Source organism: Equus quagga, chromosome 19 (assembly GCF_021613505.1).
Source record: "Equus quagga isolate Etosha38 chromosome 19, UCLA_HA_Equagga_1.0, whole genome shotgun sequence".
NCBI lineage: Eukaryota > Metazoa > Chordata > Mammalia > Perissodactyla > Equidae > Equus > Equus quagga.
Window position 1 is genome coordinate 15469111 of NC_060285.1, and position 15086 is coordinate 15484196.

The 15086-nt window shown below is 45.1% G+C and overlaps 1 protein-coding gene across 1 annotated transcript in view; it reads left to right on the forward strand.

Annotated features, from left to right (window-relative positions):
- BPIFC (BPI fold containing family C) overlaps window positions 1-15086 on the forward strand; it is a 42023-nt gene that overhangs the window by 14400 nt on the left and 12537 nt on the right. The window contains exons 5-13 of the mRNA XM_046646484.1: window positions 1021-1149; window positions 2354-2509; window positions 2636-2699; window positions 4924-4984; window positions 8062-8153; window positions 9183-9359; window positions 10520-10573; window positions 11379-11549; window positions 12164-12231. Of these exons, the coding sequence (XP_046502440.1) occupies window positions 1021-1149; window positions 2354-2509; window positions 2636-2699; window positions 4924-4984; window positions 8062-8153; window positions 9183-9359; window positions 10520-10573; window positions 11379-11549; window positions 12164-12231 (972 nt within the window). The remainder of the gene's footprint in view (window positions 1-1020; window positions 1150-2353; window positions 2510-2635; window positions 2700-4923; window positions 4985-8061; window positions 8154-9182; window positions 9360-10519; window positions 10574-11378; window positions 11550-12163; window positions 12232-15086) is intronic.

Sequence of the window (15086 nt, forward strand, 5' to 3'; positions counted from 1 at the left end):
TCTCATTTGGTCTTCCCAAACTACCCATGAGTAACAGTTCCTCTGAGTGATTGACTGAAAGAGGTTAAGTGTCTTACCCAAGGTTACACAGCCAACACAACACTTGGCTCCAAGTCAAGTGCCCTTTGCACAATATATGACGTCGCATAGCCTACTGGTGAAGAACACAGTCTGAAGACAGGCTGAGGAGGCACCCAGGTCTGGTTCTACCACATGTATATGACTTCAGCCAATTTCCTTATCTTCTCACCTCTGAGTGCATATTGTAAAAACAGTAATGGCCTCATAGGATTATTGTGAGGGTTAAAAATGAGCTAATGCATGTGAAGTGCTTACCACAGTGCCTGGCAGGTAGTGATCGCTCATCTATGTTCATAATGATAACTTATCATAATGCATGTGGCCATCTACCTATGTAGATTACACGCAACCCACTGCCTCCTAGTTTAGTGTTTGACAGCTCAGAAAATCCTAGGGGAAGTTAGCACTCTAAAATAAGTTTCTCCACTAGCGAAGATACATAGAGGGCATTTGGGAATAGGACGAAGACACCCTTTTGATTGTCCCAATGATTTGGGGGGGAGGAACACTACTGGCATTTAGTTGACACATATGCCAAATATCCTGCAATGTGTATTATGGTCTTCTACAAAAAATAGTTGTCCCATCCAAATACTAGTGTCCCCCCCACCATTTAGAAATGGTGGAATAGCTGAAGGAAAAAATAATGATGGCAACGTTGTACTTCTGTCTCTAAAGAAACTAAAGAAGTCCATTGATTATTTACAAATTTGTGTCTAAACTTGCTCATTTCTCCCTCAACTGGACAAGAGTCTCCCTGCCAAGGGTGTGAGGGGAATTAGAAGGCAGTGCCCAGAGGCAGCATGGCAGATCTGACGTTCCTTCCTTTATAGGAATTCACAATTGCCTGTCGAGAGTTCTGCACTGCATTTCTGGCTTTGCCTTACTTAGAGATGCGTCAGAAGAATTACACTAACACCTCTGTTTCTTGTTTTACAGCATAAAAATCAATGCCTTTTCATTTCCAAATACTTCATTAGCATTTGTGCCTGGGGTAGGAATCAAGGTACTGACCAACCATGGCACCACCAACATCAGCACAGACTGGGAAGTCAAGTCTCCCCTTTTGTGAGTATTCCACTGGAAAGTCTGCTGCTGTTCTGGGGGGAATTGAGCAAAAATGGAAAGTTTATAAATTTGCTGATGTTTTTGACGTTAGGCTTCTTTCCATCAACCGTTAACAATATTTCTCCAGAGCATTTTTCCCAGAAGAGATTTAAATCAGAATCTCTCTGCTGGGAGTAGGGAGCAGAGAAGGAGCTGAAAATCATCCTTCCCTTAAAGGCAGAGCAACCCATCAAAATCTCCTTTATGATTTCCTAAGAGCTAGAAGCCCCTGACGGTTGGAGGAGCAGACAGGTGCTCAAAAATTTAGACCCCCACTGAGTCACCATATGATCTTAAGCGAATCATTCAATACACTTCCCCATCAGTAGGGGCAACTGACAGAAAAGGAGCCCTTTTACCTCACAAGGAGGTTGGAGGATGATAGTCATCTTGAACCCAGTTCAAGAGGCGTTTGCAGCCTCCTTCAGAAGGGACGGAGCAAATTCAATGTATGCATACAGACCACCTACTATGTGCAAGTCACTGTCCTGGATGTAATGTTTAGGTCTAGCCTTGGTGTGTGCCCCAGGATAACACATTCCTTCATCCACTTGGCCATTCAACAAGCATTTATTGAGTGCCTACTGTGTACCATTTATCCCCATCTCGTGAACTCCAAGAACTCTTGTAGACTGTAGAAAAAGGACATATTCTTCTATAAGTAACATAGATTCAGGTGTCCATTCATTTCTTCGCTGACTCATCAGCCATATATTGAATGCTTATTCTGTGTCAGGCCATGAGCTGAGTCCTGGGGACATGGAGATGAATAACACACAGTCCACTCCCTCAGGGAGTTCACAGTCTACATCTGAGTGTCGCTTCACCATCTATCTCTTCCTCAATAAGTTGTGGCCAACTTCACCCCCATGTTCTCTCTCCAAACAAGCGTTCTATATGAATGGTGCTCAATCACCCTGGGGGCAAGAGCATTCAGGATGAAATAACTGTAAGGTCACCAATGCTGTCTTCATTCGGATATCCGTTTCTTCATTTGTTTAGTTAATATTCATTCAGCAGCTACTCTGCTCCTGCCTGTTGTAGGTGCCAGGAATCCAGAGGTGAGAAAGTTACTGACCTCCAGAAACTTAGAGTCTGTGGGTCATCAGAGAAACGATCCATCACCACGCCTGCCTGGATAACCTTGCACTTTTTCTCTCAACAGCCAAGACACAGGAGGAGCTGATCTGTTTCTCTCTGGGGTCTACTTCACTGGTGTCCTTATCCTGGCCCGAAATGACTTTGGTCAGCCAACAGTGAAGCTCCAAGACTGCTACGCCCAAGTGAGCCATGCCCAAGTCTCATTTTCTGGAGAACTCAAGTGAGTGAGAGCACCATGGTGGGCCGTCGCTAGTCTGGGGCTGGATTCTTGGGCAGCACCTAGGGGAGGTTTATAACCAGCAGATATGATCTCTGAGTAAGCCCTGTTTTTGTCTTTTTTTCCTAGAGTCCTGTATAACTCCTTTGCTGAGCCCATGGAGAAGCCCATTTTAAGGAACTTAAATGAAATAGTAAGTCTTTAGAGGTTGCACAACCATGGTGAAATGCCATCAGCCGCAGTACTACCATGCTTTAATTAATCCTTGGGGTCAGTAAACCTTTACTGAGCACCTACTGTGTGCTAGGCACCACCCAAGGCACTTTCACACACATTATCCTTTGCAATTTAATAACAGTTTCCCAGGTGCCTACTGTGTGCCAAATATTGTGGTAGCTGCTGGGGATGCAGAGACAAATGAAACAGCGTTCCCTCGCTCCACTGCTCGCCGCAGCATGGGGAAACATCAACGAGAGTTTATTTCTCATGTACCTACTGCGTGCCCAGCACTAGGCTAGGGTCTGTTCAGGATAAGAAAAAGGAATAAACTTAGCTTTTTAGGAAGACCAGACTTGAGCTTGTGAAACAATAACAGAAGAGGTACTTGAATTTAGTACATATTTACATGATCATTAGGTGGAACTGAAGGGGTTCAGAGAAATAGAAGAATTAAATAAACAGAGCCTGGAAGAATCCTGGGAGATATTTTTTAGCGGATGCAGGACTTGAACTGGGCCTGGAAGTATAGGTATGATTTGGATAGATAAGGAATGAGGAAGAAGAAAGGATATTTCCAGCCAATAGGAACAGTGTAAGTTAAGATGGCTTCCAAAGCTACAGGTATCTTGATTCCAGAAGTCAGTGTCTGAGGAAAGGGGAAGACCGAATTAGCTGTGTGCTCTCTCTCCAACTTGATCATACCTTCCCTGAGCTCTTTGCTTATATTTTGGGAGAGACAAGGAGAGGGATGAGGAGGACTGGAAAAGACGGAGACCCCTTTCTAGAACAGAGGGGCAAGGATGGTGTCTGGCCATCTCCATCCCCCTCGTGCCCAGCTCAGTGCTGGGCAGGGAGTAGGTGCTTAATGAATGTCGGTGAGGAAATCAACATGCAAAGACACCAAGCAGCTTGTCCAACGAGGTGGCCCAGCTGGTCAGGGGCCTCTGAAGCTTCACGGTCTTTTTCCATCCTCATCTGACAGAGGCTGAGTGCCAGCAAACGTGCGTATTAAAGAGTGACTGGGAATTAGATAGGGCTGTCACCTTCAAGGACCCCACATGAGATCATTCCTTTGTTTGAAACGAGGTGTGGTTCTTTGAGCTCTTACAAGAAGCCGGTAGTTAAGTTTGCCTGGAGTTTATATATGACTCGGAGATCACAGAGCTTTGCTTCCAGGATTCCTTCTGTGCTGCTGGAAAATGAAGAGCATGCTCAGACCACAGCTGTCGAGCCATGTCAGACCAGATTTCAAAACCTAGGGATGTAACCCCTGTCAACTCGCTTAACCTCTGTAAGCTTCTGTTTCCCATCTGTAGAGGGGACAGTAGTGCCTACCTCTCAGGGCTGCGGTGAGGATGAAATGGGGTTAAAACAACAACAGCTAACGTTTACTGAATGCTGACTACGAGCCAGGCAATTTTACATGGATGACCTCGATTTCTACTCACAGTAACCTGATGAGGTAGATACAGTTATCATCCCCATGTTGCAGATGAGGAAACTGAGGACAGAGAGTACAAGCAACTTGCCAAGGGATTCAACCCCAGGCAGCCAGGCCCCCGGGCCTCTGCTAATAATCACATCCTGGGTGCTTTGCACACACCTGGCACGTGGCAGACCCATCCATGTTGGTACTCTTCCTCCTTCCCGAAGATGTGCTTGAGTCTGATTCAAGATAGATTTTCTAATTCCAAAGGGCCTAAGTAGATCTGAATAGATGTCTGACCTAATGGGCTCTCAACCCAGCCCAGTGGGAAAGTAAAGGCCACAGCTCTAGCCCCTCCCAGCAGGGCACAGCACTACTGACGCAGAGGTGGGAGGCGGGAGGCGGCCGCGTGCCCTCTGCGGTCAGGAAAGGTACAGCCCTTCAGCAGCAGGTTCCTCAGGTGTGACAGCACCAGCATGGACAGGGGCACATGCCGTATCATGCTACAGGGAGGAAAGCCAAGGGCTCATTCTTTTATAGGGCTAACTGGGTGTAGCCCCGGTTGCTATGAAGTTTAGCAATGACATACCGCCTGTACATATGTAACTTGAGGCCTATGGCATCAACTAATTTAAGGGAAAGTCTTGATGACCAAAAGCAGAATGTCTCCTAACCAGAGGGCTTTTGTTTGTAGGGTCTAGGCCCATAAGTAGAGGTTTCCAGCACAATATGATAACCTGCATTTTTTTCTTTTCATTCCTTTTACGGCCAGCTCTGTCCCATTATCACAAGTGAGGTGGAAGCACTGAATGCCAATCTCAGCGTGCTGGAGGGTGAGTCCTGGAACTGTCGCTTCTGGATGGTTCTCTTCTACCTTCAAACTCTGGTGCTCTTCAGGTGTCCTTTTCAATGCAGTGTAGCTCCGGCTCTCCAGTCTGCTTTACGCTCTGCCGCCTAGAGCCGTGGGAAGGTGCGTGGGAGCACATGGCCTGTGAATAGAGCCTGCTCTTTCCTGCTGCTGACCGACTTCACTGCAGGAAGGGGTGCCTTCCGGAGTCTAGGTACGGGTCAGAGAATTAAATTCTCATGAGCCTTAATCCCAGCTCTGGCACTAAATCCATCCTCTTCAGAATGATTAACGCTAGTCTTGAGCAGGTTATCCCCTGGCTCTAATGCCCTCAGGGGCTCCTCGCTGTCTTCAGGATCAAGTCCAAACGCCTTAACATGAACTACAAGACCCGCCTGCCAGGCTCTGGCTCCCACTTGCCTCTCTCAGCTTCATCTTTCACCTTTCTCTGCTCCAGCTATCAAACCGCTTCTACTGCCCTAACACCCCTTGCCTTCTCTCCTGCTGTCCTCTCTGCCTAGAAGAGCTTTCTCTCTCCTCCCTCCATTTATCTACGTGATAGATATTGAGTTCCTATTTCTTGGCCAGCACTGTGCTCAGCCCTGAAGGATAGAGTCCCTTCCGCTCCCCACCCCTCAATCATCCTTTGTCCTGTCCACTCATCTTTATTCTTTTAAGGTTCATCTCAGGCACAGTCTCTTCCAGGGACTCTTACCTGACAGCCTGCACCCCAATGTTCTGCCTCCTGTGTGCTCACAGGACAATTTGCACGTATCTCTCTCTTTGCACTCCCTCCATTCATTCACCAGTTACTGAGCGCCCGTAATGGGCTGGGCCCTGCTTTTGGTGCTGGGGATGCAGCAGTAAGCCTAAGAGATAGATATCCCTGCCTTCCTTGGACTAGTGGGAGGAGACAGACAGCAAGCAAGATAATAAGTAAAGTTCATGGTATCATTGTAATAAGTGGTTAGAAGAAAAATAAAGCAGGGCAGGAGCTGGGGAGGGGTTTCTGTTTAAAACAGCATGGCCAGGAAAGGTACCACTGAGCAGGTCATGTGAGAGTAAGAACCTGAATGAAGTAGGGGGTGAGCTGGCCCCAGATCTGGACGAAGAACATTCCAGGTAGGTGAAACCACAAGTCCAAAGGCGCACGCGGGAGCATACCAAGTGTGTTGGAGGAACTGTAAGGAGGCCATACTGGTTGCAGAGGGAGCAAGGGAGAAAGCAGCAAGAGATGAGGTGAGAGAGGGGGAAAGGGGATCGTTAGATCTTCAGGGCTCTGTAGGTGGTTGTGAAGGCTGGCTGCTAGTCTGAGATGAGAAGTCTTTGGAGAGTTCTGAGCAAGCCTTGCATGATCTGACTTACATTTTAAGGAGATTACTCCAGTTTCTGTCTATTCATAAGAGACATGAAGGGGGCAAGGATGGAAGCAAGGAGACCACCTAAGAGGCAGTGACCCATATCAGCAATGATAGCAGTTGGCCGGGACAGAGTGATGAAGATGCTGAGACACCATCAGGCTCTGGATGTACCTTGAAGGTAGAGACAGTGGTACATGCTGACACATTGAATGTGGGCCATGAAGGAAGTCAGCCATGTCCCCAGGTTTTTACCCGGAGCAGCTAGAATTTTGGAAGAATGGAATTACCATTTACCAAGATGGGGAAGACCGTAAGAATAGGTTTGTAGTTGGACAGTCAGGAGCTCAGTTTCAGATCTGCTGTTACTATGTTGTATTAGAATTTCCTGTTTCTGTGTCTCTCTCTTCCTCCAGACTATGAGTTCCATGAGGGCAGGGACTTTGACTGATCTCTGTGTCCCCAGCACCAGGCACAGCACCTAACCCTCTCTAGGTTAATAAATATTGGATTGATGAAGGCATGAAAGGAGATGGGTGGCTGGACAAATGGATTCATGAGTAGATGCGGATGGATGAAAAAGAAAAGAATGGCTTGGGGAGGTAGGGAAAGAAAAAGAACATGATGTGAGCAAAGAACAAGTTGAGGATTCCCATGTCCTAGCTTGCTTTGGGCAAGTTTCTTTACCTCCGGGAGCCTTACTTCCCTCACCTGTATAATGGGCATGGTCCCGCTTCCCTCACAGTGTGGTGATGGGATCCGTTGAGATTGTGAATTTGAAAGCATCTTACAAAACTGTAGTGACACAGGGTAATACTGTTCTCTCACCTTGGCCAATCACTTCATCTCCTCTTGTTTCTCATCATGGTCTATGGAATAAACCAAACAGGGCATTCAAGAAGAGAAGATATGTACTCAGGTCCCTTCCTCCAGAACAGAGAGGAAGTCTTCATGTCACAGAGCACATGGCTGTGGTCAGGAAAGCAGCTCTCCCAGGCCGGGTTGGAAGCCCGAGCCCTACACCACTACACATAGCACCTGTCTCAGACTGAAACCCTTCTTTCCTATGAACCCCGCCTACTGTCCCCTGGCCCTCTGCCTTGATCTGCAAATGATAATACGAAAAATGAATTGAATTAGTAGTATGCAAGAATTTTCTTGGCCTCTCCAATTTAGGGAATTTTATTCCTGTATGTGTTTCTCTCTCTTTCTCAATATTTCGTTTTAAAAATTATTTCTAATTACAACAGTAATACATATACTCATTGTAAAAAATAAAGTTCTAACTACACGGAAGGCTATAACATAGAACTTGAAAGTCTCTCGTTATACCAACCTAGTATATTTGGCTTAATGTTGTTAAGTGATTTTTGCTGGTCTAATTTTCTTTTTTAAAAAGAAATATATATGCAGTGTGTGTGTGTGTGTGCGTGCACACACACGTGTGCATAAAAGGGTATACCAAAATTTTACTGAGGTTTCTCTCGGGATAATGTGATGAAGAAGGGTTTTTACTTTCTTCTTTTGACTTATCTACTTTTCCTGGGTTTTGAAAAGTCAGCATGTATTACTTAGGAAATAGGATAATTGTTATTTTAAATGAAAGAGAATTTAAAATTCTATTGTTCTGGATAAACATTAATCATATGTTATACGATGCCTTTAACTCATGTAAATTTTTTTTCCTTGTTTTTTTTTCATTTAGTTTTAACCAAGATTGACAACTATACTCTGCTGGATTATTCCCTAATCAGTTCTCCAGAAATTACTGAGAATTACCTTGACCTGAATTTGAAGGTAACTTTATCATCATCAGAGCCCTCATCCTGGCTATCAACAGCCAGTTTTCAAGGAATAAATATTATGTGCAGAAGGAAGTATAACTACGTACTTTTCAAATAATTTAATTTGCTTTCAAGCAATTCCCTCATGTTTATGCTCTTTCAAAAGACTGTTGAACATTTTCTTGATTGGTAAATGATTGTTTGAATTGCACAACACATGTCTGCCTTCTTCAAGAAAAGTCTCATGATGGCTTTGTCTCTGGGAGAAGGTTTGAGGCTAAGAGGCAGCCAGTAGAGAGGTCTGCATTTATTAGAACTAACACATCAGTAGATTGTACATATTGATACTTGCATTCCTAACTCTCAGGTTAGTTAATTTAACGGAGGGCCGGCAACCTCTGTCAGGGCAATTATCATATGAAAATGGAGTTTGCTAATTCTAGAAAAGTGATTAATTGTCCTTCTGTTCAGTTTTGCCCCAAAGTTAATATCATTGTTATTTTAAATGCTTATATTTCAATCACTCAGAGTCATTCAAATCAGTTAAACGTTACACAGGACAGCATTTTGTAATAATACCCAATAGCTAATAAGGGCAGCATTAGGAATGCCACAAAAATGCTTTAAACCTATAGAGCCCTGGGGCCTTCTGAGTCTTTCTATGGCTCCCAATGCTCAGCAGTCACAGATTTTGAAGGTCAAGAGTTTGACATCACGACATGGCACCTCAGGAACTGTTAGAGCTGTCCCCTCCTGCTATATGCACCCACCTTCCTTTCTCTGAGAAAAGGACTGATGAGGAACTTCTCACTGTGTTCCACCCCAGGGTGGACAGACATGCCCAGATATGCTCAAGACGTCATCAGAGCTTTGAAACAGAGTCACGAGTCACTAGTCAAGGAGTCAGAAGGCCTTGTTGTTTTCTCATCCCTCCTGAGTTTCTAGTATTTTCCTTGTTGTGACTTGAGCGGGTCCGGCTTCTGTAGCCTTGCACGTTTGGGTCTTCATCTGATGCACTGGTCTTTCTCTTTGTTCCCCACAGGGTGTATTCTACCCGTTGGAGAACCTCACTGACCCCCCATTCTCCCCGGTCCCTATTGTGCTCCCAGAACGCAGTGACTCTATGCTCTACATCGGACTCTCCAAGTATTTCTTTAAATCTGCGTCCTTTGCTTACTTTACAGCTGGGGCTTTCAATGTCACTCTCTCCACAAAAGAGGTGAGGAGAATTAACGGATGATGACAACCAGCACCAACGTTTAGTCTTATTATAAGTATCCCATTATGGGATTTTTTTAATGTCATAGTTTCTATTCCTGGGCCTGTTTAGACCATCACTCCTAGCAGGACAGTGAATGAAGGAATCATGAAATGAGTGTTGTTCTTAGCTGGGGAGTGGGGTTTCCAGTTCTGCTAATTTCAGTTTTTTATGATATTACCATTCTAGATTGATCTCAAATAATGCCAAGACCCCCTCCACTACTTATTACCTGTGACTTTGGGCAATTTCGATTTATTTAACTTTTCTGTGCCGGAGTTTCCTTATTTGGAAAATGGGAATAATAATTCCATACTCACAGGGTTGATATGGGCATTAAAGAGGTGTAAATATATTTAAAGCATTCAGACCAATGCCTAGCCCAGAGTAAGTGCTCTGTAAGTGTTGCTTATTATCATTATTAGTATTATTCTGTGTTATGCCAACATCAAGATTTCTCCTGTTGGTAATTGCAACTGATGTATCTCCAATGACCAGTGATATCACAGACACTCATTGATTCTCTTTGCCATGCCCCTCACTTTTATAATGAGAACACTTTCTCCAGCCAGTCAAGCAACAACTCTTATTGAGCATCCCCTATTAATCTTCATTCTATGGGTCTTAATTATACAAGTAGTTACAAATCTTGCATTCAAAATGCTAAGTGTGGCAGCACCAGCCACCATACAGTGCTGAGAATGAGACGCTTCTGGCTTCAGACTTAAAAAACACTCATCTGTGAAGATAAATTCTTTGAGCATCCTATGTCTCAGTAATCTCTGAAAATGAAAGCAAGAACACAAGGCTTATTGTTAACCACTGTAGAATGTTTACACGTTGATCATACATATGTGATATACACAATGTGCCCAAGGTTAAAAGGCACTTACTCAAAAACGAATGTAACTTCCTGTGTGACTCAGGGCGAGTCACTTTACTTCTCTGGGCCTCAGATTTCCTATGGTTAGGCTATAAAGTGATCAGTCACCTTCAAGCACTAGACATTTTTTGGTGCAACAGCCTCATGATTCATAAAGGTTAAAGGGAACGCTAGGTTTTCCCTGAAAAGACAACCCAGGTAAAAACCTTACAGTGACGTCATGATCCTGATTTTCCAGATTTCCAGCCATTTGATTCCAAACTCTCAAGGCCTTGGCAGCATGCTCTCTCGGGTGAGTGCTCAGGGCTTGACCCCTTGGTTTGGATAGTATATTTGGTTTCATTGCAATTACTTCTGGTGGGTTCTTTGTGTTCCTTTTTGTTCCAAACCTGAGTCCATCTTTCCATTCTGAAGAGCGTTTTTCTTTTCTTAAAATACCTGCGAATATTTACTGAACAAGTTACTATGTAAGGCATTGTACGTTTACAAAATAAATCAACTCTTCCTCCCACAAGGCTCCACTTCCCTTAAAATAATTAGCCAAAATGGGAAATGAAGGAATAGCGCCCATGTTTGTAACTCTGGCAAAGCAGCTGTGAGTATCACACCTTCCTAGCTCTGAGTGTCGGGCATGGCGTCCGGAAAGGCTCAGGTTGGCCCTTGAGAACAGAGAGAGGCTCCTGTGGCACCCTGGCTTTAGAGCCAGGATCGTGAGTCAGACAGACCTAGATTTGCGTCCCAATTCTACAGCTTCCTCACCTGGAGCCTTGAGAAAATTGCTTCCCCTCTCTAAGACTCACTTTCTTCAGTTGTGAAACGGCGATTCTGACAGAACCTGCCTCACAGGGAGTTTGTGGAGATTAAATGAGATGATACAGAAAGCCCTGACGTGGTGCCTGGCACACAGGATGTGTTCAGTAAATGTCAGCTGTTATTATCATTTGTTTCTTGTGTGTTATTGTTATTATGATCAACGAGCTTCTTTTCTATCTAACTGCATGATGTAAGATTTAATCGCCACGGGCCACCCCAAGTTTGTGATCTCCCCTCGTCAACTCAACTCCCCGGTCTCCATTTCTTTCCCTGAGCATGCGCAGTTGGCAGACATCTACATCTTGTCGCAGCCTCTCATGGTAAGGATCATGGCAACGGAGCCTCCTGTGATCAGTTTGCTGCCGGGTAACTTCACCCTGGACATCCCTGCCTCCATCATCGTACTCACCCAGGCCGAGAACTCGACTGCGGAAACCATCGTTTCCATGAACTTTGTAAGTCTCTGGGGGCAGGCAGGCAGCCTGTGGATACCAATCCTGTTTCCGCAGCAGACCTCTGACCAGCAGTGGTCTGCTAAGTGTTTGGAGGGGTGGGATGTGATACGTCAATCAGAAGTGAGCAGAGGGTTGAGACTGGGGTGGGCGAGGGAGGGGAGGCCAGTGCTCATGCCCCGTTCCTTGTAAACTAGCTCCCCACCCTCCTCCACTGCCTGTGTGCCCTTCCCTCTGCTTCAGTTACATTGAGAGCTCACTTTCTTCTGTCCTCAAAATCAGTCAAGGTGGAATTCAAGTTTATTCAAGCAGAAGAAGGCCAAACACAACCCAATAGAAAGGGATTAATACAATGAACCTAAGTGAAATGTCTCACGTACACGTACATGCACACATGGTACATAGAGAAGAGAGATTAGGAGAAAATAGAAAAATAATGTCAAGGAAATCCTTAAACCAAAAGTCTTTATAGTTAGTTTCCCCACCTGAAAGAGCATTTTCAGAGCTATTTCTTTCCAATATCTCCAAGAATAAGAGGGAAAGTGGAGGAAATTATATTTGTGGCCAAAATGGACAGAGTCACTCCTCTGGGTAATGAATGTTTTTGTTGTCTGCAGGTTGCTAGTACCAGTGTTGGCCTGGTTATTTTGGGACAAAGACTCATCTGCTCATTGTCTCTGAACAGGTAAGGTTAAATAATTTGACTGTTGGAAACCTCAGTCATAAGTGAATCAACAGGCCATAGAGACAAAGTGAACATTAACAGAACAGGTGACGTTTCCACCAGATGGAGCATGAATCACCTAAGCGCTTCTCCCCTAACATTCCAGATAATTTCAAGGTATGGACTTACCTACAAAATGCATTGCGAAGTTTTTCTTTTCTTCTTCCCATTAGATAATATGAAGATAAAATGGGCAGCAAAATAATTGTAAATATAATTCCGTATCATAAATGTACATTCTAATGGTACAGCAATGTAAATTAAAGTTCCTCCTCGACAAATTCAGAAAGCATGCTATGGGGGAAAGGCATGAAACTGTGAGGTCAAGGGATGAAGTTTCAAATCCTTGCTCGCTGATTCTGTAACCATGATCGAGCCTATCAACCTCTTTGAGCCTCAGTTTCCTTATCTGTGAAAGAGAGAAGTGAGACTGGATCATCTCTGAGCTACCTTCAGGCTCTGACACTGATCCGGTCACTAGAATGTAGAGTTTAAGAAGACTGCACCCCATGGCTTAGCTGGCTCACAAATGCAAGCCATGCAGCGTGAAAGGGCTAGAGCAGGTCGTGTACATAGATCAATGGACCAGGCCTGCCATTCAGGACAACCGTCTGCAAAGCCCATTTTCCTCAGCACTATAAAGCCAATAGTTGAAGCCATGAACCAAATGACCTGGGAGGGATAAACAGAAAGATCAGATGGCCCAGACTAAATCCACGAGAGGAAGAAGAAGCTGTAAAACAGACAAAGAAAGCAGAGTCCAAACAGAATAGGAAACCAACAGAGGGGAGAATCCATTCAATCACCTGAAGTCAACTAGATGGTTATGAAGACTATTGTAGAATCATGGAAGACATTTTCCCTAAAATAATATTAAATGGAACAAGCAGAACACAGAACTCCATAAACACAGCAGCCAGCTGTGTGAAATAGTTTTCCATTTGGACAAGGAAGTGAATCACAACTGGATTAGACTATGAGATTTTGAGACTGGTTTTTTTCCTTAAAGTTTTCTTTGTAATTGTATTGTTTTCCCAATAAAACAATAATAGCAACAACAAAAAAAAGGTAGGATGGTTTCCCAGAGATAAAAGATTTCAAGAAGGCTTGACCAGGCTTTACCCAGCCTTCCAAGGCAGGCCTGATTTCTCCATTAGGCTTAAAAGACTGTGTGCCTAGCGCCTGCAATAGTCTAGGGCGCCATGAAAATGTTTTAATAAATTTTAAAATAAGAATTAATAAAAGAGGGGCCAGCCCGGTGGCGCAGTGGTTAAGTGCACATGTTCTGCTTCTTGCCAGCCTGGGTTTCGCCAGTTCGGATCCCGGGTGCAGACATGGCACCGCTTGGCAAAAGCCATGCTGTGGTAGGCGTCCCATGAATAAAGTGGAGGAAGATGGGCATGGATGTTAGCTCAGGGCCAGTCTTCCTCAGCAAAAAGAGGAGGATTGGCAGTAGTTAGCTCAGGGCTAATCTTCCTTGAAAAAAAAGAAGTAATAAAACAATACAATCCAATCCAGACCAGATTATATTATAGCTTGTCTTTATACTTATCTTTACAACAACACAGTCTTCAAATATAATTTTTAATATTTTTTTATGGAGGAAAGGCTCCCAAAGGCAAAAATGCCTCAGGCCCCCAGAAGCCATAATGTGGCCCTATTTCCAGAAGATCAAGGCTGATGAAACTCTGAACCTCCATGGGGGATCTTTAGGATGGCTGTTTTAATAGTTGAGAGGATGGAAGCCAGAGAGCAAGAGATGAGGAGGGAGAGGACAAAAGGTGAGGAGTTGGCAGTCTCTGAGCCAGGCCACCAGAGAGAGGAGAGAATTTGGAGTGCATTTTGCCTGAGCAGCAGGACTGAGTACAGGTGAGACCTCCATCTGTTTGAAGACTGAGAAGAAAGGGCTCTGGGAAGGGGGAGGCTGGAAATCTGGAGTGACGGGGGAAGCGGGGCAGGACTGCTAATTGAGGCAGCAAGCTCTTGAGAAGATAGAAACATTTGCCCTTGAGCGGGGGGCTGGTTAACTGGCCAGATCCGAAGAAAGGATTTAATAAGGATGGGACTTCGGGCTCGTGGCAGGCAGGGAGGGAAGACCTCGAGGAGCAGAGAGGCCAGGTTTGCTTCTCTGCTTAAATTGGGCGGACCCTCATCTCCGATGCTCCTGCTAGTAGGAAACTGCACATTCAGTGGGCGTTATGTTTGTTTATGGGAGTCTTTGGAAAAACTGGTTGTAATCTGCTACATTCACATCATCCAAAGACATGTGTGACTCCATTCTCCGGCTTCCTACGGTCCACAAGCATGCTATGACCTTGTGGACACTAACCTGAAGGTAGGACTCCTGTCTTCCTGGAGTGTCCGCTGACCTCCCCAGAAATCTCCTTTAGATTCACTTGCCGGGGAGGCTTCCTGCGCCCTGAGGCTTGAGCAGGGTCTGAGCAGGACCAGGTACATAATTTGCAAGGCCCCGTGCAAAATGAAAATACAGACCTCTTGTTCAAAAATTGTGATAAATTTCAGGATGGAGACAGCAGGGTATTAAACCAAGCACAGGGCCCAGGTTGCAGGCACGGAGTCTGAGGGTAGCTCCTGCAGGGAGGGCTGTAGCGAACCTCAGGCATTGAACAGCGGACTACGGGCAAGGCGGGTGGGCCCAGCATCACTCAGGTCTCAGGCAGCCAAACCAAGAGGCAAGACTTTGCCAGGGAGCAGAGGCTGTGCTGGGAGAGCAGCAGTAGCCTTTGGCAGCAAGAGCAGTCGCCCTGCCTCCCACCCAGGCCACCCAGCCAGCCTGCCACTCCCGGGCTTGCAAG